The sequence below is a fragment of the Mirounga leonina genome, unplaced genomic scaffold (assembly GCF_011800145.1).
Source record: "Mirounga leonina isolate KUSES-001 unplaced genomic scaffold, KU_Mleo_1.0 Mir_180, whole genome shotgun sequence".
Classification (NCBI taxonomy): domain Eukaryota; kingdom Metazoa; phylum Chordata; class Mammalia; order Carnivora; family Phocidae; genus Mirounga; species Mirounga leonina.
The window spans coordinates 16,552,351-16,574,446 of record NW_023270469.1 but is presented as its reverse complement, the minus strand read 5'-3'; the positions used below and the strand labels follow the sequence as shown (position 1 = coordinate 16,574,446).

Below are 22,096 nucleotides of genomic sequence, written 5' to 3'. Positions count from 1 at the left end.
GCACCTGGGTGGCTCAGTTGTTAAGTGTCTGCCTTCAGCTCAGGTCGTGATCCCAGGGTCCTGGGATTGAGTCCCACATTGGGCTCCCTGCTAGCAGGAAGCCTGCTTCTCCCTCTCCCACTCCCCCTGCTTGTGTTCCCTCCCTCGCTGTGTCTCTCTCTGTCAAATAAATAAATAAAATCTTTAAAAATGTATGTAACATCCAAGGTTTTTAGCTGAACTTGGAGGAATGGGGAAAACTGTGTCTACTCGAGTCATCTTTCGAATAGAGAATGTCTCTGAGACTTTCATTTTTGGAGTGAAAACAAACGTTCTTGCTGAATCAATTGGATGTCCATATGGAAAACAATGAACTTTGACTTCAACCTCATAATACAGCAAAACCAATTCTGGTTGGATATAAATATGAAAGGTAAAGCAAAAAGACTTCTAGAAGAAAACATAGTAGAATATCTTCATGTCCTTGGGATATATGCAAAGATTTCTTGAATAGAACATAAAAATCATTAACCATAAGTGAAAAAATTGGTAGACTGAACTTCATTAAAATTAAGAATTTCTGTTTATTAAAGAGACCATTAAGAGGGTGGAAAGGCGGGCGCCTGGGTGGCTCAGATGGTTAAGCGTCTGCCTTCGGCTCAGGTCATGGTCCCGGAGTCCTGGGATCGAGTCCCGCATCAGGCTCCCCGCTCTGTGGGAAGTCTGCTTCTCCCTCTGCCTTTCTCTTTCTCTCCCTCATGAATAAATAAATAAAATCTTAAAAAAAAAAAAAAAAGGGTGGAAAGGCAAGGCACATATGGGAGAAGCTATTTACAATATGTATATTTGACATAGGATCTGTATCTAGAATATATAACGTACTCCTATAAATTAATTTTTTTTAAAAAGGACAACCCAGGGGGGCGCCTGGGTGGCTCAGTTGGTTAAGCGACTGCCTTCGGCTCAGGTCATGATCCTGGAGTCCCGGGATCGAGTCCCGCATCGGGCTCCCTGCTCTGCGGGGAGCCTGCTTCTCCCTCTCCCCCTCCCCCTGCTGGTGTTCCCTCTCTCGCTGTGTCTCTCTCTGTCAAATAAATAAATAAAATCTTTAAAAAAAAAAAAAAAAAAAAGGACAACCCAGGGGCCCCTGGGTGGCTCAGTCGGTTGGGTGTCTGACTCTTTTTTTTTTTTTTTTTTTTTAGATTTTATTTATTTATTTGAGAGAGAGAGCACGAGAGGAAAGAGGGTCAGAGGAAGAAGCAGACTCCCTGCTCAGCAGGGAGCCTGATGTGGGACTCGATCCCGGGACTCCAGGATCATGACCTGAGCCGAAGGCAGTTGCTTAACCAACTTAGCCACCCAGGCGCCCGGGTGTCTGACTCTTGATTTCAGCACAGACCATGATCTTGGGTCATGGGATTGGGCCGTGTTGGGCTCTGCGCTCAGCAAGGAGTCTGCTTGAATTTCTCTCTCTCCCTCTACACCCCCTCCCCTGCTCATGCTTGGGCTCTCTCTCTCTCTCTCTCTCAAAAAACAAAACAAAACAAGGACAACCCAATTAAAATATGTGTAAGAGACGTGGACTTGAACAGCTGTTTCAAGAAAGAAGATAACCATATAGCCAATAAGCATTTGTAAAGATGCTCAAAAACATTAGTTATCAGATTAAAACCAGAGTGTGATATCACTCCATCTCCATGAGATGCTTATAAAAACATTTTTTTATGACTGAGCTTGTGGAGTAGCCAGAACTTCATACACTGATGATGAGAGTATATTGATACAACCTCTTGGGGAAACTATTTAGCAGTATCTACTCAAGTTGAGTGTACACATACCTTATGACCCAGCAATTTTATCTCTAAGTATATATCCAAGGGAAGTACATATATGTGCATGTGAGAATGTTCATAGCAGTATTTTTGTAATAGGTAGAAACTATAAACAACTCAATCGTTTAACAGCAGAATGGATTAATTGTAGAATATTCAAAAGACAGAATAATATATAGCAGTGCAAAAGAATGAACTGCTGTAAGCAGTATCAATACACTGAACAGACAATTCTGAGTGAAAGAAGCTAAGCACAAAAGGATATATCCTTTATGATTCTTTTATTATATAAAGTTCAAAAATAGGCAAAACTATAATCTATGGTAATAGAAGTTAGAAGATTGGTTAGTTTTAGGGCTGGTACCTGAGAGGAAGCATGAAGGATGCTTAAGTAGCTGGGTGGTAGTTGTTACGTTGTGTCCACTTTTTTAAATTCTTCAAACTCAAGACTTAAGTTACGTATACTTTATGTATATATTGTGCTTTAATAAAAAATTGAAACACTGAAAAACAGTCTATTCTGAAATTATGACCTATAAGATAGTAATAATCATCTTTTTTTTTTAAAGATTTATTTATTTATTTGAGAGAGCGAGAATGAGAGAGAGAGAGAGAGAGTACATGAGGGGGGGAGGGTTAGAGGGAGAAGCAGGCTCCTTGCCGAGCAGGGAGCCCGATGCAGGACTCGATCCAGGGACTCCAGGATCATGACCTGAGCCGAAGGCAGTCGCTCAACCAACTGAGCCACCCAGGCACCTGTCATCTGTTTTATTTATATACACTTTATGGTCAAGGCACTTTTCACATATATCAATACTATGATTATAAATATAAAAGTACTTTGTAATTTCTAAATTACAATGTTATCAGATATAATTTATTTTTAGAACAATTTTCCATTTTCTAGAGCTCTTTCTCTACTTGTTTCTGTTTATGGACCACATACATCATGGCATAAAAAGATTGCATAAGCTACCCTTTCATTTGCTGTTGTAAAATGACAACCGAAAATCATTATCAAAATTAATAAAAAGAGTGGCTTTGTGGATCAGTAAAGTGACATCTAGTTACTATATCAAAATCAAGCTATTCTTTTTTTGCAAGAAACAAAGTATTAAACTTTCATGTCATAACAAATGTTATTTGTATTTAGAGAATAGCCAGGAGGTAGATGATCTGGAAGACTACCATATGCTGTCAGAATGTTACTCATTGAGAATCTTTGGGTTTTACCCATAAGAGGTAATTCTAGATAATATCTCTCAAGTTCAAAATAATAAGAACTGTGCTAATTTGCTTTATTATTTTATGTATTGTTCAGGTCTGCCTGTATCAAGTATAAGTATCAAATAGCTAAAATTATCTACTGCCATGTGAAATAACAATTGTCATTTTAGCCAGGAATGATAACACTCCTTTTCTTGATATGTAAATGTAATTGTTTTCTCTTCAAAGTTTAAAATTTAATCTGAGAGGATGATTCAGCTCTTTGTTACTGTTCTTTTCTACTGTTTAGGGGAAAAAAATAAATAGCAAAACTCATGCTAAATTTGACTAAATTTCATGCTTTAAAGTAAAGTAAAGGTTCTTGGGTGCCTGGGTGGCTCAGTCGTTAAGCATCTGCCTTCAGCTCAGGTCATGGTCCCAGGGTTCTGGGATCGAGCCCCGCATCGGGCTCCCTGCTCCATGGGAAGCCTGCTTCTCCCTCTCCCACTCCCCCTGCTTGTGTTTCCTCTCTCGCTGTGTCTCTCTCTGTCAAATAAATAAATAAATCTTAAAAAAAAAAGTAAGGATGGCTCCTTGCCAGAATCAACTGTGGAACTCTATAAAAACGTGCATTCTGTGATCCTGCCTACTGTAAACCCTTATTCAGTAAGTCTGTGATGGAATCCCAGTGCATCTTCATTCAGGGGAAAAAAAAAACATATTTCCAAATGCAATTCTGATATTCCTTATTTTTAAAAATTTTTTTATTGTTATGTTTATCACCATACATTACATCATTAGTTTTAGATGTAGTGTTCCGTGATTCATTGTTTGTGCATAACACCCAGCGCTCCATGCAGAATGTGCCCTCTTTAATACCCATCACCAGGCTAACCCATCCTCCCACCACCCTCCCCTCTAGAACCCGCAGTTTGTTTTCAGAGTCCATTGTCTCTCATGGTTCGTCTCCCCCTCCGATTTACCCCCCTTCATTCTTCCCCCTCCTGCTATCTTCTTCTTTTTTTTTTTTCTTAACATGTATTGCATTATTTGTTTCAGAGGTACAGATCTGTGATTCAGCAGTCTTGCACAATTCACAGCACTCACCATAGCACATACCCTCCCCAGTGTCTATCACCCAGCCACCCCACCCCATCCCTCCCATCCCACGCCCCACTCCAGCAACCCTCAGTTTGTTTCCTGAGATAAAGAATTCCTCATATCAGTGAGGTCATATGATACATGTCTTTCTCTGATTGACTTATTTCGCTTAGCATAATACCCTCCAGTTCCGTCCATGTCATTGCAAATGGCAAGATCTCATTCCTTTTGATGGCTGCATAATATTCCATTGTATATATATACCACTTCTTCTTTATCCATTCATCTGTCGATGGACATCTTGGCTCTTTCCACAGTTTGGCTATTGTGGACATTGCTGCTATAAACATCAGGGTGCATGTACCCCTTTGGATCCCTACATTTGTATCTTCAGGGTAAATACCCAGTAGTGCACAGGAGTCCATCAAAATCCTAGAGGAGAACACACCTCTTCAACCTCAGGCGCAGCAACTTCTTCCTAGAAACATCGCCAAAGGCAAGGGAAGCAAGGGCAAAAATGAACTATTGGGACTTCATCAAGATAAAAAGCTTTTACACAGCAAAAGAAACAGTCAACAAAACCAAAAGACAACCGACAGAATGGGAGAAGATATTTGCAAATGACATATCAGATAAAGGGCTAGTATCCAAAATCTATGAAGAACTTATCAAACTCAACACCCAAAGAACAAAGAATCCAATCAAGAAATGGGCAGAAGACATGAACACATTTTTCCAAAGAAGACATCCAAATGGCCAACAGACACATGAAAAAGTGCTCAACATCACTCGGCATCAGGGAAATCCAAATCAAAACCTCAATGAGATGCCACCTCACACCAGTCAGAATGGCTAAAATTAACAAGTCAGGAAACGACAGGTGTTGGCTGGGATGCAGAGAAAGGGGAACCCTCCTACACTGTTGGTGGGAATGCAAGCTGATGCAACCACTCTGGAAAACAGTGTGGAGGTTCCTCAAAAAGTTGAAAATAGAGCTACCATACGATCCAGCAATTGCACTGATATTCCTTATTGATTAACACTGTCTTAAATAAAGAGGCAGAAGTAATGAACTTGCTCATTTGTTTATTGCCACTAATGGTAGACAAATATTTTTGATCTCTAAACAATCAGCTTACTTCTAAAAGTATGAGGTTTGCATATTCTGTTTGTTGATAATCCTTGTGTGGAGTAGAGAGGAAAAAGTGAGCCTTGTTGATTTATTTAGTATTGGCTTGAGGGAGGAAAAAGTTCATGTTACGTGAATAGAAAAGGAGAAACTTGATAGGAAATAACTTTCTTAAATCACTGAAAATGACCCTAAAATATAAAAAGTAATTTTTATCTGTTCATTAAGAAAATGGTAGTTTAGGGGCACCTGGGTGGCTCAGTCGTTAAGCATCTGCCTTCGGCTCAGGTCATGATCCCAGAGTCCTGGGATCGAGCCCCGCATCGGGTTCCCTGCTCTGCGAGAAGCCTGCTTCTCCCTCTCCCGCTCCCCCTGCTTGTGTTCCCTCTCTCACTGTCTCTCTCTGTCAAATACATAAATAAAATCTTAAAAAAAAAAAAAAAAAGGTAGTTTAGGTGATCATAGGGTGGAAGCTAGAAGATGGAATATGGGGAAAATAGGGTACTTGCAGTAGAAAATACTGCAGAAAAATGACATTTAGTTAAAGTGATAGAACATTCTGGTAGTGATAGCAACAAAAATAAGATAGATTTTTGTTTGTTTTGTTTTCCCTCACTGAGATTTTGGGGATAAAAACAAGAATTAATGTCTTATAATTGTTTGGGTAGAATCAATCATGATAGATGATTTGTTCATTCATTGATAATATTCCTTCATTCTAATTGCATAGACAGGAATGCTGGAGAAACGATTTCTCTTTCTCCTGTTCAGGATCTAGCTTTAACAATCTTGGCTATGCTGATCAAGTCATAACCTAATAGGATAATTTCTTCTCTGTAAAAACTGAGGGTTATGCTGAGTTCTTTCACTGCTTCTACCTCTAAAATAATATGCTTTTTTTTTTTTTAAGATTTATTTATTTATTTATTTATTTATTTATTTGAGAGAGAGAGAGAATGAGAGAGAGCATGAGAGGGAGGAGGGTCAGAGGGAGAAGCAGACTCCCTGCCGAGCAGGGAGCCCGATGCGGGACTCGATCCAGGGACTCCAGGATCATGACCTGAGCCGAAGGCAGTCACTTAACCAACTGAGCCACCCAGGCGCCCCAAATTCTATGCTTTTTATGTGAATTTTAGGTTAATCTCATAAAACTACATTCATTCCATTCATACCATTCTTGCCTAGCCCTCTTTGTATTTAATCTCTCCTTTCTTTTTTCACACATAACATCTATGTCTTGGTAGTGATTCCATTGGTTATTTATGTACTTGCAGTCTAGTTCACTGGACTGCAAGCTGTTTGAAAACAGAGACACAGGTCACTTTAGTGTCTGCACCAATGAGCACAAAATGGATTAGTGATGACAAAATTAGGTTTTTCTTCTTTTAAAAAATAAATTTCTGAACTACCTTGTAATGTAAGGTCTATGCAGTTAGAAATAACACTGAAGTTAGGAACTCTATTTACTGTGTTATCGTGCCTGACACATAATTAGCATTTCAATACTGTGCTTAATAAATAAGTATATGAATGAATGAGCAAATCATTATTTATTAACTGTCTTTTCAAAATAAAAAACAATATATATAAGGGCGCCTGGGTGGCTCAGTTGTTAAGCGTCTGCCTTCGGCTCAGGTCATGGTCCCAGGGTCCTGGGATTGAGCCCCGCATCGGGCTCCTGGCTCTGCGGGAAGCCTGCTTCTCCCTCTCTCACTCCCCCTGCTTGTGTTCCCTCTCTCTCGCTGTCTCTCTCTGTCAAATAAACAAAATCTTTAAAAAAAAAGAAAAGAATTGTAAAGTTTTTAGATGAAAAGTAATACCTACTAGAAAAAATATGTGTTATATTAAAATGATCGTGGAATTCAAATTGGTTTTATTTCCCAATTGATATAATTTATGCTGCTGCATATTATTTAAAATACCTTAGAACACTAGATTGTTTTAGGAAAACAATAATAAAATATACACAGGAAGAAGTGATATGATTAAGTAAATATGTGACAGCAAACTATTAATTGACTTAAACTTAGATGAGAAAAATTCGTTAAAAAGAGCATCACCTACTAGTTATTCTTGGACTTCATAATCTTTTAGAAACCAAATATTCAGTAGACTTGAAGCCAGTACATTTTTCCAGTGGAGATGCCAAGTATGATGACTGTCAAGCCTGAAGTGTTTTTAACAGAATGAATGCTGTCTCTCTTCAATGCAGAACTATGTTGGCACAGTGGAGGTGCCAGGCATTTTGTTTTAGAATGTCTGACATGAAACCATAGCCATGGGATTCACTGGCTTATTGAGATAGTTCATAGAGAGATGGAAGGGTAAGGCAATTAGTTCCCAAACCATTTGCAAGGACTTTTTTAAAGCTTTTTAATTCTGAGGTGCTATGCTAGCCTCATTTTTAGACTGTAAAAAAATTAGTAAAACCCCATTTTTTTAAATAAGGTACAAATGTTTGTAAATGGATTTTTCAGTATTATAGTATTTGCAGCTGATATCAGGGAGCATTCATTATTTGAATAATTAATATCTGTGCAGTATCATTAGTTTACTTTTTGTTAAATTTTAAAACATTCCCAGAACAAAGTAGCATCCTTTTTACCACAGATATTTCTATTTATTTATTTATTTGTTTGTTTATTTTATTTTTTAAAAGATTTTATTTATTTGAGAGAGAGAGAATGAGAGACAGCACGAGAGGGAAGGGGATCAGAAGGAGAAGCAGACCCCCCGCTGAGCAGGGAGCTCAATGTGGGACTCGATCCCGGGACTCCAGGATCGTGACCTGAGCTGAAGGCAGTCGCTTAACCAACTGAGCCACCCAGGTGCCCAGATATTTCTATTTATGGCTGCTTGCTTGATAGTTAAACAGAAACAATTTATTTCCAGAGCTTCCCCCCACCCTGTCTTTTTATCATTCATCTCTGCATGCAGTTAAGTCTGTAGTATTAGTTGTGTACAACTTTTATTTATTTTGTTACCTGTAAGTAAGAAAGTCTTCAGAAAAGTCATAAAGTGGGCTCTCTGACAAATTTGGTCTTTACTTTCTGACCCTAAGGCAATTGAACATTGAATGCTAGCTATCAGGTCAAGAAGGGTGAGGTAAGGATATGGATTCCAACAAAGGAATGATAAGTTGTAGAGTTCTTTTTAGCAGGTCATCTTGTAACAACTCTGTGAGGCTATACACTCTCCATGCATAATCTTTAATTTTTTTGTATTTACTGATTTCTTATATATTTTCATAAAAGAACATCTGTGAGCCCACTGTCCAGCCCAACTTATTTCTGTTCCTCCTTTGTCCTGTCTCTTTCTCCCCATCAAAGGAAACCATTGTCCTAATAAACTTTATATTTATCATTCCTTTTTTTTGTTGTATCACATATGTTTTTCATTTTTTACTGTTGCACAGTGTTCAAAGTCTTTATTGGTAAAACCTACCTCACAGGATTGTTTTGAAATTAAGTTAAAAATGTATATAATGAGCTTTGCATAGTGCCTGAACTATCCCCCAAAGCTTAATAAATGATAGTTGTATTATTAATGTTTTGCTGAGAGAGAACAAGAAAAGCATGCCTTTTCTCAGCTGATTCCTGTGTTTTATCGCCCTGGACACTTTCAGGGGAAGTGAGAGAGTTATGGGGGTTTGAAGTCTTTTCACCTTTTCCTGAGACTGAGCAACTTGCAGAATGAAGCAGTAGAGAATGGGATTTGGATTATCAGCGGTTAGGGAACATTGTTCCCAATTGAGAAAATTAAAAAAAAAAAATAATAAGCTGCACTATTAAGTTACCGACTTTTCCCTTCTCTTTCACTGCATTGTGCCCTCAGGATAGGATTTCTGTCTACTTTGAGTTTGATGCAGTATAGTGAAACAACTCATAGCCAGTGTTGAAGAATAAAAGACCAAATTGACCTAGAAAATAATCAGTGACATAAGTGGATCAATTAGAGTTTACTGAATGACCAAGCAAACAAACCAGCCAGTTAGCCCATTTTTACATTGTTCACCTTCCCACCCAACATTGGGAAGCATTGGTTTGTTTTCAGAATCTGAAAATAATTTAATTCCTCCATTTCTTCCTTCCCTCTAATGGCCCTAGACTCTACAGTATTGCACCAACATAAGACAAATTCTTGATCTTGGGAGCTTGTTTCCTTTTCTGCCTAATTTCCTTTTTCATATACTTATGTTAATTTCTATTAACAAAGTTATTTATTACAAATAACAAAGTTATTTATATATTTATGAAGTTACTTTACACTTGCCCTAATTCTATTACAGGGATATTTAAGCAGAGCCCTTACATGGGATTTTGGTCACCTAAAATTCATAATAAACCATTAGTGAGTTGATTAAACATTACTGCATAAATTATTAGCAACATTAATAGAAAAAATAGGTAGGACAATAGTCACTTCAATCCTGGCCGACCAGGGTAAGAATTCCTTAGAAACCAGTGCCTGGCTGGTGGAGCATGCGACTCTTGATCTTGGGGTTGTGAGTTCAAGCCCCATGTTGGGCATAGAGCTTACTTAAAATAAAATAAAGGGGAGCCTGGGTGGCTCAATGGGTTGAGTGTCCAAATCTTGATCTCAGTTCAGGTCTTGATCTCATGGTCGTGAGTTCGAGCCCCGCATTGGGCTCCACGTGGAGCCTATTTAAAATAATAAAAAGAAAAAGAAAATAAAAGTAAAATTATTTCTCAATTAAAAAAAAGAGAAAGTGCCTTTCAATACATTGTACAAGAACAATTTTTACCAGCTGTTAAATTAATCCTAACTAAATTTCACTTTATTCCTCTGGGCAGATACTCCAGCATTGCATGATCTGTGATGAATCATGACACACAATATATCCCTCTTAAGCCTATGTCATTTGCAAATTTAATCTCTAAACCCATACATTTTTGGGTGCTATTGCTTAGAGTCATCTGTTTTATTTAGTCTACATTTCTTCATCGTGGTTATGAGAAGTTTTTAAGATTTTCCTCAGATATTTTACCGAATTTAGGATAACTATACCTCTGGCATTTTCCTGATCCTCTAATAGAAGAGCCTTAAAAAGCAAATTAGATTAGTGTGCAGCTTGGCCTTCATAATTTCACTTTTCACAGATAGAAGCTATGTGGAGAGATATTTTTATCCAGAGGTTTATTAGGAACAGTGAGAGATGTACCTTGTTCCTGTGCAATTTCACTTGTACTTGTTCTGTTCTGCTTGCTTGCTTGCTTGCTTTGAAAACAGCTTTACTGATGTATAATTTACATATCATAAAATTCACCCATTTAAAGTATACAGATTCAGTAGTGGTTAGTTTATTTACAGAGCTGTGTAACCGTTACCATAATTCAATTTTAGAACATTTTTACCATCCCAAAAAGAAAACTTGTGTCCATTCTCACTTTCTTCTTTTAAAAAAAATCTAGAAGTGATTTTACTTTTGTTTTCTAACAAAGTCTTTCCCCAAGAAACTGCCTTTCCATTCTGGATTTCCTGGTCTCTTTCTTCATATTCTGTGTTTATAAACCTAGAATTTCATTCCTTCCTTACCTAACTAGTTTAAAAAATAACACAAGAAAAATAGATATGATGTCTTAACATGAGGTGGTTAATACCAACTTAGGACTATTTTTCAGTTTCATGGATTTTAAAGTATCTATGGTCTTATTCAGGAGCTCTTTCATTGGGTGGGTAGTGGATACTGTAAAACTGTAATTTGGATTGAATTTAGGAGTAAATGACAATAGTATTAACAGTATATGTTCCTTTAATCTTTTTATGTCTTATGGGAAGCAGATTTTTTTTTTAAAGATTTTATTTATTTATTTGACAGAGAGAGAGATAGCGAGAGCAGGAACACAAGCAGGGGGAGTGGGAGAGCGAGAAGCAGGCTTCCTGCCGAGCAGGGAGCCCGATGTGGGACTCGATCCCGGGACCCTGGGATCATGACCTGAGCCAAAGGCAGACGCTTAACGACTGAGCCACCCAGGCACCCTTATGGGAAGCAGATTTAAGAGTAAGGCCCGTATATGTGGTTGGGTTGTATAATTATAGCTTGGGGAGAGTTTCTTCAAGATAATGGAGTAAAAGAGGGGACACCTGGGTGGCACAGTCGTTAAGCGTCTGCCTTCGGCTCAGGTCATGATCCCCGCATCAGGCTCCCTGCTCTGTGGGAAGCCTGCTTCTCCCTCTCCCACTCCCCCTGCTTGTGTTCCCTCTCTCACTGTCGCTGTCTCTCTCTGTCAAATAAATAAATCTTACAAAAAAAAAAAAAAGATAATGGGATAAAAGAAAAATTGTAAATGAGGATTTAAGTCTTAGAGAGATTGTTTGAAGTAGCAGAGCCAACCCAGTTATGTCTAAAATCAGAACCTATGATGGTAATGACTGTATTAACTGCTTCTTCCCTTGGGTAGATATGATAAAACTTCTGACTTCTTTAATTTCCAAACATTTCAGTCAGTTAATCAGAAAATACCTTTGACGAAGGAATGAGTCCATGCTTCCTACACCTTCTACTTCACCTTGCATGTTACTTTGTTTGTTTTGGGGGGTAGGCTGTGCGGAGGACTAAGATATAATAAGTTCTATATTTAGTTACTTTTTTTTTTTTTACTTTCCACTGTATTTTTATTAACATTGCTTTTATACCTCTAATATAGATTCAATTTTATACACTTCTTTGGAAAGGTAGAGTGTTTCAGTTCAGCCCACACAGGTTTGATTTGTTTTGATTTATTTATTTTAATAATTAAAGAAGTGGAGAAATAGTTCCAATTAGTGAAGTGCTGTTAGTGATGGACTGTTACTGGACTTTTTTTTTTCTTGATGGATATATTTTGATAGATCCTTTCTCTTTTCATCTATGCTATTTTTATTTTCATATTTCCTTTTGGTTTGTTTGGACAAAAAAAAAAGACTTGAGTATGCTTCTCTTATGTATAAAGAAGTCATGTTTTCAACATGTATTGAGAAACATTGTTTTAAAATCAATATTCGATGATACTGGCATTTCTGTTTTAATTAGGTTCTCTAAGTGTTAGAGTTTTTCAAAAGACAATTTTCAGTTGATTCTTTGCTGTGAGTGAAGATCATTTAATAGTAAAACTTCTGGTTTTAGCTTTCCTTCAGGACATTCTTCCTTATCCCTATCCATGTCAAAGTTGGTGTACATAATTCAAAGATTAATTGGAGGGTTCAAAGTATTTATGTATTCAGTGATCAGTTACTAAAGGTATTGTTTGTTATCAAGGATAAAATGTCTTAGAGTGCTACCTTTGTTTTTTAATCCCTCATGCAAATGATTAATACTCTTTTTTATTTGTTGGAATGTTGGGTTTCTTGGAATACTGGGCAAGTCCCTTAAACCCTGTGTCTCAGTTCTTTTTGAAAATGGGCATATGATTCTAAATGTTGTTTGAAGTTCCTTCTAATATTGATTCTACTACCTTTCCCAGATATTTTGAGAATTATTTGTGCCCAAAGCCATACAATAATAAATATAAAAAATTTTTTTAAATAGTAGATATAAACGTAATTTTATGGACAGTGATTATAAAGTACATTAAAAAGATATATGAACATAAAAAAAAGATAGGGATGCCTGGGTGGCTCATACGGTTAAGCATCTGCCTTCAGCTCAGGTCACCAACCCAGGGTCCTGGGATCAAGCCCCGCATCAGGCTCCCTGCTCAGTGGGAAGCCTGCTTCTCCCTCTCCCACTCCCCCTGCTTGTGTTCCCTCTCGTGCTGTCTCTCTCTCTCTCTCTGTCAAATAAATAAAATCTTTTTTAAAAAAAAAGAGCATCCAAACTTGTGCCTTTCTAGAGTTTGGAGATAGCTCAGAATAAAAAGTACAATATTTCCTTGAGCTATGACATTCCTTGTTTAGCTTTTTTTGGGAGGGAAAAATCCATTATGATAGAGAATTAAAATATTTGCTATAAGGTGCTGGGTAGAAGAGCAAGGCTAGACTAATGGTCTCATTGGAGAAGCCATTTTAAAGCTAATAAAAGTATGGTAAGTTACACTCTTATTATTACAAAGGAAGATATTGGGCCATTTTGGGTTATTTGATGTTTCTTGTATTTTGTTTGAGTTTATCCAGTTCTAAAATTTAGTAACTTTAGAGAGCATCTTAAATATAAAGGAAAAAGCCAAGAAGAAAACAGGGGACAGAACTAATGGAAATTCATTCTTTAGTAAAATTGCATAATAAAAGAAAAATATTTGCTAATAATTCTTTACAACAGTAATTATATGGAGGGTTTTTTTGTGTGTGTGAATAATATAGTTCTCCTCCTGAGTGAAAAGACATATTAATTTCATGTATTAATACAATTCATGTATTAGGCTATTGACTTCCACTCTCTTAAAATTTTTTTCTCCTTCCTCCTACAGAATCTGTCTATGATCTTCTCCCAAAGGAGTTACAGTTACCTCCATCTAGAGAAACATCTGTAGCATCAATGAGTCAGACAAGTGGTGGTGAGGCAGGCTCGCCTCCTCCAGCTGTAGTTGCTGCTGGTATGCATTTCATCTTATTTTATTAAAGAAAACTAGTGTATTATCTGGCCAACATGAACAGTGCTGGCAAAGTTCATATCAAAAAAGAGTGTGATTTGAGGGTTTGTTTTAAGAGGTTTAAAAATAAATACTTTTAACCTTAAAATATTTCAGTATACATTTCTTGATATAATTCTTATTTCTTAAAATTTCACATTGGCACATCTGTTAGTGCCATTTCTTTTCTAGGAGCTTATCTTCAGATGTGAAAACAAGCTTGAAGCTCTTTTGTTGACTGCACATAAAAAAGTTACATACCAAGCTATGGATAGAAAATTACATTCGAGTCTCTATTTAACAATTCTTTTTTAAAATTTGCTGAAAGAGAAAAATATTTTGTATAATCTGAAAAAGAACTCAAGCACTCAATTCTCTTTTCTGTTTGTAGCATGTTTATTACAACCTTTTCCCTACATTTAAAAATGTGACTTTAGACTTCTTTTAAATTTAGTTGAAAGTAATGGAAGATTTGAATGTAATATTTATGTGAAAGCATTTTGTAATATCAATGAAAAAGTATGGAAAGTAATGTTTGAAATTTATCAAATTTATTTTTATTCCGCTCTCAAATCATACACTTTATATAAAATTGGTTCCATTTTTTAATGAACCAGAATGAAAGATTGATGGATAAGCTAATAGAAAAAAGTCTTATTGATAAATTAATGAGTGCTTTCAATAATATTAGATTGCCCAACTGTATTTCTTTTTTTAGTTGGGTTTTATACACTGCTAAGTGTGTTCGGTTTAAAAAAAGGTAAAAAGTTATATATATATGTATATATATACACACACACATGCACACTCTGAAGTTTTATCCTTCTAAGTAGAGGTTTCTTATCCAATGATACCTCTCATCTTTTAAATGGTACTTAAATCCATCACAGCATTGTTTTCAGTCAATTCATTTCATTTCAAAAAGAACAGTGAAGTGGAAGGTTGTGGTTTAAATAAGGATTTGGTACTGTAATGGAACTTCATATATTTTTCTTGTATGCATTAACCAATGTACCATTAATCTTGTGTACGAATCTTTTCCCTGAGCTGTATACTGCAGTGTGCAGCCTTCCTGATTGAGGGCAGGAAAACTTTAAACATAACAAAGAAACTTATCAGCCCTGCTCACTGTTCATGTGTTGCCAGACATTTTCTAACAGATTCTGTGGATTTAACTGTGATCTTTTTAGTAATCAAATTGGTAAGATGACCTGGTTTTACTTTATATCCACTGGGTTCTAAAATGTCCCTGAATATCTTTTCTGGAATTAAAATTTTTTAATATTGCTTAAAAATTGTATCAGATGATAAAATATGAAAAAAAAATATTTTTAATGAAATATTTCACTTTAAATCCACAAGTAGAAATTGACTAACTGATTTCTTTTGTATCTTTTGAGATTATTTTTTATAGACTTGTTGAATCTATATAGAACTAAAAGTCTGTTTCTTCTGTGCTTTTTAACATCTGTTGACAGTAGATCCAGTTCCTTTTAAAAGCTGAAAAAATGTCAGCAAGGTTTGGAAAAGAACACTTCCTCTTAAGTAATACCAAACTCAATTTCAAGTTTTTTTATATATAGATATTGAAAGTTCTTGAATTTGAGTCACTAATAGAATGTTGATCCTCCCTCCTTCCCTCTCTGTATTTGAGAAAATCCTCTCCAGATAAATTAGATTGAAAGACATGAGTTGAAAATCATGAAAATAAGAGAATTAACCAAAGGAAGTATTCTGAAGTAATAAATTATTAGATCGAGAAGTTATTGACATTCCAAGGAAGGTGAAGAGAGTAAGGAGGTAACATTAACAGCTTTCTTATTCACATGTAGAAAGTTTCTATGATCTAAAACCAAGTCATTTGTAATTTTTTTTACATAAATTTACTTTTAGTAACCAATATAATCTTATTCTAGGATTCTGTCTTATTAGTAGAATAGTTTTTGTCTTGTAACATTATAGGTAAGAGAGTTTAAATTACAGAATAATTACTGTAGGGAAATCAGTAGGTATCAATATAGAGTTGCTTTTTTATTTGACATATGAGTATCTTTAGTGACATAACTGTCGAAGAGAAGGATTTGGAGTAAATTACCAGTTACTCAGTGTTTCCTGGCCAAAAGACTTGATGTCTGGGGAAAGGCACATTAATTTAGACTTTTGTGAATTTTATTTTTAATCTATACATTTGCTGTTTAAATATGAAATGCATAAAAATGATGACTCTTGATGTAGTTAATTCTTCAGAGTTTTGAAGGAGCCGGATTGGCTGCTATCAGGTATGAGGGCCTGGTGGGAACAGACTTCTAGTTCTGCTATAAAGGTTTGTGTTTCACAAGTTCTAAATCAATTTAAATTTTAAAATTTAGAGGCTGGGCATATAGGTGTTCATGTACATTCTTTATTACTTATTTAAAATGTGTTTCTCAGATTCGCCAATCTAGATTTTTTTCCCTTTACATATTACTGAGGGAATGAATAAACATGATGCTGCTAATCCACAATCCAGAATATTGGATAAAAGAATATCTCTCAAGCCTTTTTCTGCCTCTGTACTATTCACACTTTTATATAACATCTTTTTATCGGGTAAGTTCCAGGTTTGGGGCTGGGAGAAAGAGGCCTTACTTCTACACAACTCCTCCCCTCTCCGTGGGCCAAGTGTCAAAAGCTGGGAGATATAGTTGAGAATCACCAGTATGAAATTTGTACTCCTTCTCATTTTTTGAAGACCTTTGCTTTTGTCCCACTAGAAAGGTATTTAAGAGTTTGAGGTTCAATATGTGAATGAATAAGTTTCAGAAATACAGACTTTCTGAACAGTATTGTAGGTTCTCAGTAGTTAAGACAGGGGCCATTTTCCTAACACAAGAAAGTTATCCAAATGAATTAATGGCATTTTTGGCAAAATAAGGAGTTGCTCAAGAAATGCATACTGTGAAAGGATTCTTTTGGTTTGTTTTTTTTTGGGGGGGGGAATCCTATAGTATAGGTTATAAAGAGCTAAAATGCAAGTATTATTTGGAAGAACTAACACACAGTTACACCAGAGTTTGGGGAGTTTTTGCAAAGAGATATGGCAGACATTTTTCTTAAATAACAGCTTTATTGATAAATAACTCCTATACCAATCAAGTATTTTTTAAAATCTACTTATATGTTTATAGTTTTTAATGCTTAGATTTGCTTCATTTGATTAAAATAGGAAGTCTTTCACAGAAGTGAATAATAAACTTTAATCTTCATTTTAAGAAATCAGTTTATTTTCTTACTCTATCCTAGACTCTGTCTTCATTTTGGGATATGGCATTATGTTTATTAGTTTGTATCAAAATATGACTTTGCTAAGGTAACTGTTTCAAGTTTCTTTAAAATTTTTATTCTAATTCTTGAGATAAACAGTGAACTAAACAAACGATAAGTTTTATAATTCAGCCAGAGAATCTTAATAACTAGTTATTCTTTTGTTAGTTGTTTTCATAAAATTGCTATTTTACTTTCAGTAATTATATATTAATACTTTTTTAAGAAGTAATACAGTCTCAGGATACTGATACTTTGTAGCACTTTTTAACATGTATAGGTGTACACACAGATTAAGCATGTATAATAGAAATACATGTTGAATATCTCCACTAGTTAGATCACTGGAGGTTTTTAAAGGCTGTAATTTTAGTTAATAACTTTACATGAAGTGATCCATATAATAAACTTTTCTGTTGGAAGAGAGAGACTTATTCAATAGTGCTTTGAATTTTATGCCACAGCAGTTAATAAATTGCAAGTACCTAACAGGTATTTTCTATACTGAAAGAACTTAATTGAGTGCTATTTATATTGCAGGAGAGGACGCTAGAGAGCTAAATTAATGTCCTGTTATCAAAGAACAGCTATGCTTTAATTTGTTTTAGACATCTTAATCATGTAATAAAATAATAGGAATTTCTAAACCATCCATAACAACAGAGCAGTACAAAAAATGAGTTGAAGAAAATGTAAGTTACATTTTTGAGTTCCTACTGTGTAATAGAAATTGTGCTAGACAATTTGCATATCATCATATCTCAATTCTTTCAGGCACAAGATACCTCTCTTCTTTCTTGCTGGGGTCTAAGTTCTTTTCTTCTTGCCATTGTACTTCAGGGAATTGTGTGCTATTATTTCACTTAGATAACAGTAGTTCCTGGACTAAGCAGTGTGTAGGATATTGACTTGGAAAAGGCATTACCCCTTTAATTTTGCAAATTTCAGGGTCTATGAAATTGGAATATGATTTCTAGGAGAACATTAAGTTTTAATAACAGTGATTCACAGCAACAGATTTACATAGTCATTTGAATTTATTATAATTTATTTACTAGTGTTAGAAAGTATTTACAGATATGTAATTTGTATTTTTTTGAGTTGAATAAATTTTGAGGAGCACATTTGCCTTTGATTGCTGTCCTAAGTTAATGAGGAAACATATTTCAGAATTTGGGCCATTTATGTAGTATAGTATTCCTAAAATTAAACCCAAAGCTCATTAGCAGGAAAGGTGATTCACCTCTGTAATCTATGTGTTGATGTTGTGAGCTACAATGTGAGTTGACCATGTTTATTCCATATGGCCATTTTCTACATTTTCTAAAAAACTGGACCACTTCCAGAAGGAAGTCAGATTCTAGTTACAAAAATGTTGCAAATAGGTTTAAAAACTCTACTCCTCATTCTTTTTACTGAAATTATATTGTAAATCTAAATGTGTATACATTTATACATATAGAAATATGTATGTATGTATATATAGATTTATGTTAACATCTGCATTATTAGAATGAAAAGCATAAGCAAATTTGGGACATAATGATTAATTCAGAAATAAGTAAGAGCTTAGGGAGCCTGGGTGGCTCAGTTGTTAAGCGTCTGCCTTCGGCTCAGGTCATGATTCCAGGGTCCTAGGATCAAGCCCTGCATCAGGCTCCCTGCTCAGCGGGAAGCCTGCTTCTCCCTCTCCTGCTTCCGCTCCACCCCCTCCCCGCCCCTCCCCCCCCCGCTTGTGTTCCCTCTCCCCCTGTGTCTCTCTCTGTGAAATAAATAAATAAAATCTTAAAAAACAAACAAGTAAGAATTCAGTACCTGTATTATAAATTATCATTGACAAAAAGTACACATGCCTGTTGTTGATTTATTCCTTAAATATTTACCTTTCTATTGTCCTCTTGATAATTTTTAGCAACAACTTCATAAATACTGTGATTTATTCTGTTTCTGATAGAAAAAGCACATTTTTATATTAGCTGAGTCTGTAAATTAGCATTTTAAAACTGCTCACTGATTCTCAACCTTCAATAGCCAAAATACATGCATAAAATAGTTTCTATTTTTATATATTTTGTACAATTTCACATTAATAAATTAATGGACAGGGGCACCTGGGTGGCTCAGTCGTTAAGCGTCTGCCTTCGGCTCGGGTCATGATCTCAGGGTCTCGGGATCGAGCCCTACCTACATCAGGCTCCCTGCTCTGTGGGGAGCCTGCTTCTCCCTCTCCCACTCCCCCTGCTTGTGTTCCCTCTCTCGCTGTGTCTCTCTCTGTCAAATAAATAAATAAAATCTTAAAAAAAATAATTAATTAATTAATTAATGGACAGAAGTGGGCTTACTTTCTTATATCACCAATAAGATTGATAATATCGTCAGTAAAAGGTGTTGCCCTACCAGTTGCCATAAGTAATTGTTTTATAATGATTAGTTGTATAGGGGTGCCTGGGTGGCTCAATTGGTTAAGGTTAAGCTTCTGTCCTCAACTCAGGTCCTGATCCCAGAGTCCTGGGATTGAACCCCTGCTCAGCAGGGAGCCTGCTTCTCCCTCTCCCTCTGCTGCTCCCCCCTACTTGTGCTTTCTTACTCTGTCAAATAAATAAAATCTTAAAAAAAAATAAAATCATATGTAGTAAAATGTTAGCATTTGTTAAAGTATGAGCAGAGGAAACATGGGTATTTGTTTTAAATATTTCATAATTTTAAAAATACCATGTGGCAGATGATTAAAATAAGTCAAAATGTTCAATGAACTGTGCTCTTAAAAAGTAATAAAGGCCTGAGATATATTAGATACATGATGAATTTATTTTTGGCATAAGTGAGGGTACATTACCTTTTCATCAATAAATGCAAGTAGATGTCCATCAGTAATATTTATTTAGCCCACTGAGGAAAAATCATTTCCTGTGTGTCCTTCCTTCATGAAAAGGTGTTATTGTCAATGAAATTAAATAGAAAATAACTGAGAAAGCACCTCAAAGTGCCAGGCCTGTACGGGCATAATCTAGATATAATACACACACACACACACACGTATTACAGTTTTATTTCTATTTATTTATTTTTCCCACATATGAAATATAATAAAATTAGTATGGGTTTTGGTATCATAAGGATCTAACTTGAATCTGATTGCTGTCCTATCATTTCTATCATATAGACAGAATTTTATGGAGGTTAAATAAATGTATAATATTACCCCTGTAACTAGACACTAACACCAACTTTTTCTTAAGGTTATTCTAAAGATAGATATGTAAAATACTTAACATTACCTGACAATTAGTGATCATTCAGGAAACATTCACTTTCCTCCCACATGAGTTTCTCCTTTCATATGTAAGGTTTTAAAAAGTCGGTCTTATTTTTATAAAAATAAACTTTTTAACCTTATTTTGCTTCTTTCTTTCCATTCCCACCCAGTCTGTTTTTTACCTTTGAAATTTTGCCTGTCACCCAAGATAGAGCTGCACATGGGCCATTGTATTTACATTCTGACTTACTCTTTCATGTTGACACTCTCTTAATAGGAGCCCTTGTATATAAAAGAGACATTGATAGAAGATGATGAGTCATGGGGAGAATAGACATTTCCCAAAGGGATGATTCTAAAAGGTGACTATTAAAGAGTTCTAGTTCCTAGAATTCTCTTCCCACTTTTTTTTTTTTTTAATGAAGTGATACATTTGCACGATCAGGTATCAAAACTCCTAGTAGAGCAATATATGACCTACTTTCTGTTTTTTGCTTAGACACTTTGTTTTGTCTGCAGTTGGATCTAATATCCACTCTAATCCAGACCCAGGTGTAAAACCCAAGTAATTAAATTACAAGATTTTAATGATACAAATAGTATTTTCTTTCCCCTTTTTGGTCTCCTCTAAAAAAATGTGAAGACATTGGACTAGAGTTGACAGGAGTACCTTTATTATTTAATCTAAATATATTAAAATGTATTGCATGATAAAGCATTGAGGTGACCTTCATATAGCATTGTTCAGAACTGTTTTTCTCTAAATCTTATCTAAGTCAATATAGTGATAATCTCTGTTTTTGTATTAATGTAATGTTCTCTTTCAAGTAGTAAAATAGTTGAATAGTTGTCTTTTTTTTTTTCTTCAGCCTGTACTTCTTGGGGTCTTTGACAATGTAATAAATATAGTTATTGGCTAGTGTAATTATCCCCTTTTATTTTTAATTGCTTTGAGGTAAAGGATTCTTTCTGGGCTTTAGTCCCTTCACCCAGTATTGACCAGTGATGCTATCCAGTAGTACTTAAATCACTGGATGTTAGAAAGCATCTTTCTTTTCCAACAGGAAAGGATTTAAAAACCAAATTGCATAATATATACCTAGTACATATTTTACACTATGCTTAGATACTTAGGATTGAATAAGACAAAAGATATGTTTAAAGCATTGCTATAAATGTCAGGACACTTACAAATTTTGTGAGCATTTTATTTTTCGGTTAACATTCTTTAATAAACATCCTGTGAATAGGGGCACCTGGGTGGCTCATTCGGTTAAGCATCTGACTCTTGATTTCGGCTCAGGTCATGATCTCAGGGTAGTGAGATTGAGCCCTGCATCAGGCTCTGTGCTGGGCATGGAGCCTGCTTAAGATTATCTCTCTCCCTTTCCCTCTTCCCCTCCCCGTACTCTGACAAGGTAAAAATAATTATTTTAGGAGAATTTAGATTAAAAATGGGAGAATAATTATTGTGTAGTATTAGAACCCTGATTGGCAATTTGATGGACTGGGGAAGAAAAAGGTGGTTTCCAATAAATCAGTAACAAGTCTTTCAGCTTCAGCAATAGTGCTAATAATTATTTTTTAAAATAGAGCCTTTAGGATCAACCGTTTTATGTACAATAGCATATCTAATTTAAAAGTGAAAATTGTTAACTTTTTTTGAGGGGTATGAGGACGTATGTGGAAGTTGGCCTGAGAAATGAAAAGATTCTTTTGCTGC

General features: G+C 35.6%; 1 protein-coding gene across 5 annotated transcripts in view; it reads left to right on the top strand.

Moving 5' to 3' along the window:
* Positions 1–22,096, top strand: part of NFAT5 (nuclear factor of activated T cells 5) — a 122,965-nt gene that overhangs the window by 41,506 nt on the left and 59,363 nt on the right. For 3 of the 5 annotated variants that reach the window (XM_035024874.1, XM_035024872.1, XM_035024873.1), the window contains one exon: positions 13,653–13,778. In XM_035024874.1, the coding sequence (XP_034880765.1) occupies positions 13,653–13,778 (126 nt within the window). Of the gene's footprint in view, positions 1–13,652; positions 13,779–22,096 lie in introns of those variants that run through there. The other 2 variants (XM_035024877.1, XM_035024875.1) reach the window with 1 other exon arrangement.